At 30.0% G+C, this 9,458-nt stretch overlaps 1 protein-coding gene across 1 annotated transcript; it reads left to right on the top strand.

Moving 5' to 3' along the window:
* The first annotated feature begins 5,051 nt into the window (after nucleotides 1–5,051).
* LOC129912790 (cuticle protein 7) lies at nucleotides 5,052–8,065 on the top strand. The gene is made up of 3 exons (XM_055991223.1): nucleotides 5,052–5,170; nucleotides 5,265–5,438; nucleotides 7,440–8,065. The coding sequence occupies exons 1-3, from the start codon at nucleotides 5,156–5,158 to the stop codon at nucleotides 7,803–7,805; spliced, it is 555 nt and encodes a 184-aa protein (XP_055847198.1). The 5' UTR covers nucleotides 5,052–5,155; the 3' UTR covers nucleotides 7,806–8,065.
* The last annotated feature ends 1,393 nt before the right edge of the window (nucleotides 8,066–9,458 follow it).

Here is a 9,458-nt window from a genome sequence, read left to right as displayed (position 1 = left end):
GAGCTCTGCGCATTGACGTGTGGGTACTCCTTTTTTGGCGCCGCAACCAATGTTGGTCGATGGTGTTAACATCTTTGAGAGGTCTAAGGCGACACGACTACTGCTTGTTTCTCGTATATTGTTCTGCAGATTCATTTTTTTTTTTTGCTAGTGTGCATTGGAAGTGCAATGTTGATGTTATTCAGCCCACAGGGTTTTTTCATGCTAAAAAGTGCTCTGAGGCAACAATATTTTAATCAAACTGATTTTAATGCCGGTCGAGAGTGCGTACGTGTAAATGTACCGAATGGTTTATGGAAAAGATAAGACTATTCGAGTGTAGGTAAGCATTATTGAGAAATGTTCTGCTCTTTGCTATATAAATTGCAGTTTCTTTGTCTAAAATAGGAGAAATTTGGTTTTAGGAACACTAAGTTAGATTGAATTTGGATCGGAAATATATTGCTTTTTGAATTAGTTCAAACATGGATTGATATTGGCTAAGGTTGAAGAATATAAATAAAAGCAGGCTTTAAAATTGAACTTTGAAGGTAAAAAAGTTCCAATTTTCTAATTAAATGAAAATAGCAAATTAAGCTAATTAATAAATTCTATATCAAAACAATATTAATTAATTTTATCAATTTCTACTTAAAGCCATTTGGCAACTTTGTAAAGACAAAAATATTTATTTTGATAAATTACCGTCAAATTCAGTTACACAAATAATTTTATTGCATAACCCACCTCCACCGCCATCGCACCGTTTCAATTACATATCGGAATATCTGACAAAGGTTAATAAATTAATGAATAAGCACATTTTTTCATTAATCAAGTTTATCGAGCATTATAATACTCAATCCATTGAAATTGGTTGGTATACGTGCAGTCAAAAAAGTAAACCATAATTCTTTTTACTACCAACAACAACAAAACATTTGAACCAATTCAAAAGAGAGCTTCGATTCGATCGACTTCAGTTGAACTGATGCATGTCAATTGGTCTAGTAACGTTTTTAATTGGATTTTTTTTTTCTTTTCTAAATTTTGTTTTATTTGTTATTCAGATTTTAAGATAATTTACTTTGCAACCAAAAAAAAAAAAAAAAATTCTTGTACGGCTAATTGAATTTAATAAAAATATCTAAGTGATCAAAAATTGGTAACAATGAAAGAAGGCAGATACTGAAATTGTTAGGTATTTGAATTGGTGGGTACGTTCAAGGTTTAATTTAATTACATTTTTTTTTTGATTTTTTGGTAAAAAAAGGTGCTACCTGAAATTGTTTTCAATTTAATTTTGTTTTCTTGTCGATTTCCATTGCATAATGTAAATATAATTGAAAATCCATAAAAAGAATCTGACAAACTTTGATAGCTTCCAATTAAATTTGACCTTGAATGGTAATAAAAATCTATGCCAGCAGAAATTATGCAACAATTTTGTAGGCTTTGTATTATCACAAAATCCAAAAAGACGAAGAAAAAAAAAACTGCGACTTAATATTTATTAATTATTAAAGTTTTATCATTTTTTGTTTGCTAAATACAACTCTTTTCTCTACTCATATGTGCATAAAATTTATTATAAATTTTGTAACAAAATTGGGAAAAAAAATTAATTACCTGGAATAAAACGCACAAAAGATAGTAGCCGGTTAAGATATAGCCATTTATTCAGATGTAAGGCATTAATCATCGATGAAGACGATTTGTTATTTTGTATATCAACACCATAGAATTAACCTGTTACAACCGACCGATATTGAACCGTCTATCTCATAATTTTGTGTATTATGAAGCATGAAATGAAGCGCTTTTGCATTTTTTACGCCACATAAATTGATTTGTAACGTTTTTTTTTTTTTTTGTTTTGTTTGCTTTCAATTAAGAGGATTGATTACATTAATTAAACAATATCGTTGGGGGATTATAATATTTAAAATATTGATGTTTTGAAGTAGCATTATAGTTTTTGGATGAATTCAAGGTCAAACTGAGGTCGTTGTTAATGAATATTGAATAAAGATTAATTTATAAGTCAATGGGTAATTTATGTTGATAAATGTGTTTAGTTTTGCAAAATTTATAAAATGTGCAATAAAGTTCAGTAACCCGTAACAAAAATAAATTCATGATTTTGTCACATGTTCTTGTATTTTTATTACATTTATAAGGACTTAAAATATATCAAAATACATTTTAGGGTTGAACTATGTTTTTGAATTAATATTAAATTTAAAATCCAAACTGTTAAAAATAGTTCCTATGTCTAAATTTTAATTTTTTAATCACAAAACAAAGTATGTCAACTGATTTTTTTGTTTGAAAATTTTTTTTTTGAACAAAATATTTGAAAACCGCTAGAACATTTTTTTTCTTTTGCGAAGAAATAATACATTAACATTTAAAAACGAAATTTCGAAATTGATTTTTCAAAAAAAAAAAAAAAATCAATATTTTTAAGAAATCCAAAAAAAAAAAGAAAATAGATAACAGATTATGGCTTATTCAGTTATGACCCCTGAGCAGAGCAAACATTAGCTTGATTGTGCAATGATCAAAAATAAATTCAGGAAATAATTTTTATACTCAAAACCTTGTCAATTGACACGAAATACAAATTTTTTAACAAACTTGCAGAATAGTTGGTGAATTTTCCTTCAAATAAATAGTATTTATTTAAATTACTTGCAATTTATTAAGAAACAAAAGAACTGAGTTGCGAACCTTTTTTTTTTATTGTCGTCTTGAATTCAAATAATTTTATTTGATCTTTAAATTTGAATAAATTATTCAATCTTTCAAGAATCTCACTGAGTTTATGATTCGTGCCATGATTCCAACACTATGCAAAATTTTAGAAAATTTAATTCATACAAAATGGCCTCTCCGATTAATTTAAATTCGAACAAAAAAATGTTACATCAAGAACAACAGCATTTTCTTTGACTAAAAATTTTAATTCAATAATTCATTTTCTCAATAATTTCAAATCAAATTTGATAGGAAACGAATATTTTTTAACAGTTTTCCAAAAAAAAAAAAACTAAAATAGAAGGAGCTGAAATTGAAACCTTATTTTTAATTTAAATTAATTTTCTTCACATGAATAACTGAAATATTTTCAACACCGAAATAAAAAAAAAAAAAACTGATGCAAAAAACCGTAAAAAAATTATATTATGAATAAAATTATACATAAAACTAATTTTAAAATTTAATTTTAAATAACATTATATAATGTAGAGTTTTAATTTGTTGAATTTATAGTAAAAAAAATGTTTAGTAAGGAAAAGAAAATTACAGCAAATAAAATTGCTATTAAACAACTTACATTTAAATTTAACCAACATCGATAAGGTAATTTTTGTGAAAATTTTCTTTTTTGTTCAAAATCTGATTCCTCTAAAAAAAATTATTCCAACTTTGGAATTCAATAAATTATAAACTGCCATCATTAATTTTTGCTTGTGATGCCTAAAATATAGTTATTTATTAATCATATCAATTTGTAAGTCGTTTCTTTTGCAAAACCTTCAACAACCAAAGATTTTGCACAGTGTCATTTCAATTAAATAAAAATCCAATATATTTTCAAATGCCCTCTAACCATTATACTGCAACTGACTAATTTTTCACCATCAGACAACGCCTTAATTTTTTTTTCTTAACAACTTCCTGAAACACTTAACTTTTTTTCATATACAAAAACCCAAAAGTTAAAAAATAAAAAAAAAAATTAAATCAAATATCACTCAGTCAGCCGTCTTAATGACAATTTAATGACCTACCATTTAAAACTCGAGAAAAAAAAATATCAATTTTCTTTTGCATCACTTTACCAAACCAAACAACGGATGGAATTTAAATTGTAACAATTTAAAACCACCACCAACCGTCTTAACGGATCATTGTCGGTCGAAATCACAATGCACCTAATAAAAAAAACTATGCACAAACAAAATTCATACTCATGGTCGATAAATCATCGAAATTAATTTTATTTTAGCAAATAAAAATCACAGAACCACCACATCTCTTATGCAAATCGCAGTTAAAAGACAACATTCATTACAATTACTTCATCCCGTGGTTGGTTGATTTGCGTTATGCATATATGTCTTATGTCTCGTCCACATCTGGAACTAATATCGCTCTGTAAATGTTTTCATTTTGGTCGCGCCACATTTCCTCAGCCCTCAACCCATCGGACGTTATACTTACGATAGCTACGACAGATATGTGTCTCATAGTTTGGTCATTATGTCAGTGCGCTCAAGCAAGCTCAATTGACCGTGCATGTGTATCGTAGTTATGAGACGATCTAACCTTGGACTATTGCCTATATCCCCGTTTTTTCCTGTCCCACAGAAGTATTATTCGTGTTCTTTCAGACTCAAGTCTGCATGAATGGAACGAGCAAGAAATACGTTTTTATTTATTATGACTACCGTAGTACACACTGCCTCCCCCTCTGTCTCCCCAGAAAAGGGAACTTTACGAGAAAAAAATTTAAACAAATGTCCCGCGTTTCTTTGAGAAGAAAAACAAATAAAAAAGAGTTAAAGAGAATGAGCGACAGAGAGGGCCACAACTCTGATACTCTGACATATTAAAACCTACATTGAGAATGGCACGCGTTCGCACTTGTATTAGTTAGCAGCAGCTAACTTGCTGCTGGCCTAACGATGACGCTTAGCTGAGCTTGAGCCATTGAGGCCGCTGACTGACCCAAAGAGAGTGACTGAGTGAGTGAATAAACTCAACGAGTGTTGTATTGTTGCAAAAACAAACTAAGACCAACAACAACAACAACAACAAAAACTAAGACAGCAACGGTAACAGTTTAATAACAAATTGTATGTTTTTTTTTTTTTTTGTATTTCCTCCAGAGGCTTGAGGCTCATGATGATGGTGGCGGCGGCGATGGTGGTAGTGGCGGCAGTGGCAACAGCAACAACAGCATAGCGTTTGTGCACAAGTTAACACAATTGGTATGCCACACACTCTATCCAGAGTGTATCACTATGGTCGGGTGGAGTCAACTATATAAGAGGCTTCCTTCTGGGTTCTAGTTATCAGTTAAACAGAGTCAATCGACGTGGTTAATTCGTTAACAACCAACACAAAACTCTTTACTTCCAAGTTCCCTTTTTATTTAAATATTAAAATGGCTTTCTTCAAAGTGAGTTTTACTGTCTTTTTTGGATTTAATTTTTTTTTTGTATTGATTTTTTGGAGTGAAAAGTGAAAATTTAATTTAAATTTAATTTTTTTAGTCCTTTGTTTGCTTGGCTATCATGGGCGCTGCATCAGCTGGTATCTTGCACGGTGGTGCTGGATTAGGACATGGATTAGGACATGGTGGTGCAGTTTATGCTAGTGCACCAGTTGCTTATGCTCATGCACCCGTTGCATATGCTGGACATGATCATGATAATGTGGATTATTATGTAAGTATTTGAATAATTTTATAAAAAGAGTGAAAAAAATGTGAAAAATTACATCGAAACACATAAACAAAAGAGTTGACATTCGAACCTTGTTTTAAAATTTTCAACTTTTTCGGCTATTTCGGCTATAATTGATAATTTTGCACTTAACTTGCAACAACAGGATCAAATTTGAAATGTATTCACAATTGATCAAGATAAAAAGTCAATAAATCAAAAGAGCTGATGCTCGAACCTTTTTTTTTGGAATAATTTTAATTGATTTTGTTGATAGTTTCGAATTACCTATTGTTTCAAAAGCTTAAAAAAAAAACAACTCAACTTTGGGCTTAAGAACATTTCTGACTCCAATGAAATATGGACCTTAAATTTGGTGCTCAATTCTAGCTAAGATTTCAGATTCACAACTTTGCAAAATAATGGCTGACTTTTTCTTCAAATAAATCGTATTAATTAAAATCACTTTTCATTCTATTTAGAAACAAAAGAGCTGAGATTCGAACTTTTTTTTTTCTAAAATCAAATAATTAAATTTTGCTTAGAGATTTGAACAAATCGTTTCAATTTTTACAACTTTTTGATTTTTTTAAATAAATTGAAGAAACAAATAAAAATGGCCCCAACATTTTCCAAAATTAAGAAAATAAAATTTATAAAAATGTGGAATTTTAATGGTTTCTAGAATCTTAAATCATTAATAAACTCAATTAGATTGTGAACGCTTGACATATTCACTTCAACTACTGATTTTTCAATTAATAATTTAGATTCGAATACAAAATCGATAAAACACAATTTCCTTTAACAACAAAAATCTTAATTAGTTTTTCCAAATCGATTTCAAATCAAATTGAACATCAACATCATATTTTTCTAAAAGTTTTCTCACAAAATAAAACAAAAACCAACTCAATCGCAGTAAAAGTGGCCATCTTTAAGAAAATAGATTGCAAAACGAAAGAGTTGAGCTTAAAACCTTATTTTAATTCAAATTGATTTTTCTTCAAAAATATTCATGTTTGATTTTTTTATTATTTCACCAAATGAATAACTGAAATATTTTCAACTTCAAAATACAAAAGAGCTGATGCAAAAACCCTAAAAACAATTTTCTATGAGAAATTTTTAAAACCAAAAAATATTTTTCTTCCTCATTCAATTGAGAGTCAAAATGGCTGCAAAAAAAAACAATTCTCATAAGGAAATAAATGGGTGTGATTAATCATTCATCAGAATCATGAATGCCAATACATAAAGCATAGCTTTGATTCAAGCTGCAAAAAAAAAAAAAAAACAAAAAAAAATTGTCTACATTTTCAACAAGCCAATTGCAACATAAACATTGCACAACAATCATTGTAGCCCCCTTTCTCATACTCACACAAAAAAAAGGAACAAAAAAAAAAAAATAAAAAACAACAGTAATCAAACACGCAATTTGCTCTTTGCATCGCCATTTCAAACAAACACAAACAGTTAATTACCGTCTCAAAGCAGAGCAGAGCAATTGCATATTCACGTCAGAATCACTTTCAGCAATGTCTAAAATCAACTCAACTGTATTTAACCGACATTTCAAACGAGACCAAAGCTAAACTCCGGACATGTCGTATACTATACGAGAGTGAGCAAAAAAAAAGTGAACGTCCTTGCCATAGCCTGAGGCGATGTAATTATTCTTGTTTTTTTTTTTGTTAATTTTTTTTTAACTCGTGAGAACCACTTTGTGAGTCAGTTTTGTTATAGCCGCCTTTGTTACAATTCTCAGGCGGTGCCATGAAAATTACCGTCGCCAGCAGCAGTTATGCTGTCAAATTATAGTACGACACGAATATTAATTAGAGTACCCATAGGTACTCATTTCATTCATTCCAAATTCATTCAATTTCAGCACATTGTAGAGTAGAGTGGAGAGAAAAGGTGTGCCTTTGGTAACCAAGGCCCTACTCTCAATTAACCCAAACACCTTTGATTTACTCTTTTTTTTTCTTCTATTTTCAGTCACACCCAAAATACTCATACAACTATGGAGTATCTGATGCCCACACTGGAGATGTTAAGTCCCAGCACGAAGTTCGTGATGGTGATGTAGTGAAGGGATCATACTCCTTGGTTGAACCCGATGGTTCAGTGCGCACCGTTGACTACACTGCCGATGATCACAATGGCTTCAACGCAGTCGTCACCAAGAGTGGACCAAGTGTGCATGCTGCCCCAGCTCCAGTTATCGCTCATGCCGCTCCAGTCTACCATGCTGCCGCTCCCATTGTTGCTGCTCCAGCTCATTACGGATCAGTCGCTCACCATGTTCCAAATGCTTACGGACACTCTGCCTATGGTGGTCATGGTGCTGTTGCCCATTACTAAAATTATTTAGTTAAAAAGGGAAAGCAGCTATGACTCGTGGATGGATGAAAGGACCAGAATCAAAGGAAACAACCCGACTCTTCATAAAGACTCTCTCTTATACTCAATCTCTTAGTCAATGCTCTTTGTCTTCTCTCATTATAATCAATTTTTTTTATAATGTGTAAGCTTTAATGTCGATATACTCTCTGAACTGTATACTCTTGTAAATAGCTTTAGATCTCTTATATACCCTGAGAATTCCCAAATATTTCATTATATCCTATTCTATATTCTTACTAAATGTCGGTTCGGAAGTTTGACCCACCAGCCACTACTCGCCTTACCCAACAAATATCTCTCTCATTGCTCTTTACTCTCTCATTTCAACCGCATCGATAAAGAAACAAAAAAAAAATGACCCTCATTGCCAATGTTAACGAATTTTGTGTATGATCCTTAAATGTATTTAATTATTATTTTTTTTTTTATATTTATGAGTTAATTATTTTATTATTTTTTTGTGTATAAAAAAAAATATAGCGAATAATAATTATATTGAAAAAAAAATCAATATTTTTGGTGTTTTTATTTTTCTATTGCACTAATTACTGTGTGCGATGTGGTCACGGTTTGGTGGCATTTAAGTCGATTGGAAAATTATTAACTAATTACTGTCATTTGACATTTTGCAGTTTGTCATCGATTTTAACTGTTATTGCAAAAATTGAAAAAAAAAAAAAACAGATTTTAATTTGTGAAATAGATTATTGAAGCGGATGCAGTTAATTAGTTGACCATTTTGTCATAATTTTTCTGGTTTATTATTTTTTTTTTTTTTTTTTGTAATTAATCAACTTTGTGGAGTTTTATTATGAAAATATGTTTTTTTTTTATGGTTTATGATTGTTTTGTATGCAAAGTGGTAGGAGTCTGAGTAGTCTGAGAAATGGGAACAAAAGAAATGCGGTGGTGCGTGTTTTGAAAAAAATTGAATATTCAATGAATTTCGGTTTCCATTGTAAGTCTCTTTTTCAATAAGGTTTGATTGGAAGCATAATTCAGTGAAATGAAGATCTATTCAAGATTTGCATTTTTATTTTATTAGTTTTTTAATTTTTCAATTTTTTCTCAATAAATTTCTTATGTAGATGTATGTACTAACATTAATTTTTTTTATATTTTATGTTATTAAAAATAAAATTAATTTAATCTTTATGGTTTATTGTTTTCTAGTGAATAATATAAATATACAAAATTTGTATATGCACTTAATAAGACATTAAGGCATTGATAAGCAGTAGCGTGATTTCAATTCAAATATTCTGTATTGGCTCTAGTTAAATAAGCTACGTGAATTTAGCATTTTTTCAACTAAGATAACGTTTGCAAATAAAAATCCACCTTTTGCGCTTTGTTAAGACATCACGTTAATGAATTTTTTGTCTTAAAATTAAAATAACGTTTTAGATACATTTTCACTTTAAGCTACAAGAAAACGTTCGTTCCATCGTTGAAGTAAAAGTTGATTCCGAAATGGCTGCTATCGTTACTAGCGAGAAGTTTATACTGGCGAAATTATTTTCAGGACAATCGTTTATTTATGAATTTACTGTTTTTTTTATTGATTTTGGAAGTTAAAAATCTCTTCCACATCCTTAAAATAGCAGACAT

Source organism: Episyrphus balteatus, chromosome 2, assembly GCF_945859705.1.
Source record: "Episyrphus balteatus chromosome 2, idEpiBalt1.1, whole genome shotgun sequence".
Lineage (NCBI taxonomy): Eukaryota > Metazoa > Arthropoda > Insecta > Diptera > Syrphidae > Episyrphus > Episyrphus balteatus.
Note: the sequence above shows the minus strand (reverse complement) of the source record. Positions and strands in the feature narration are given on the sequence as shown.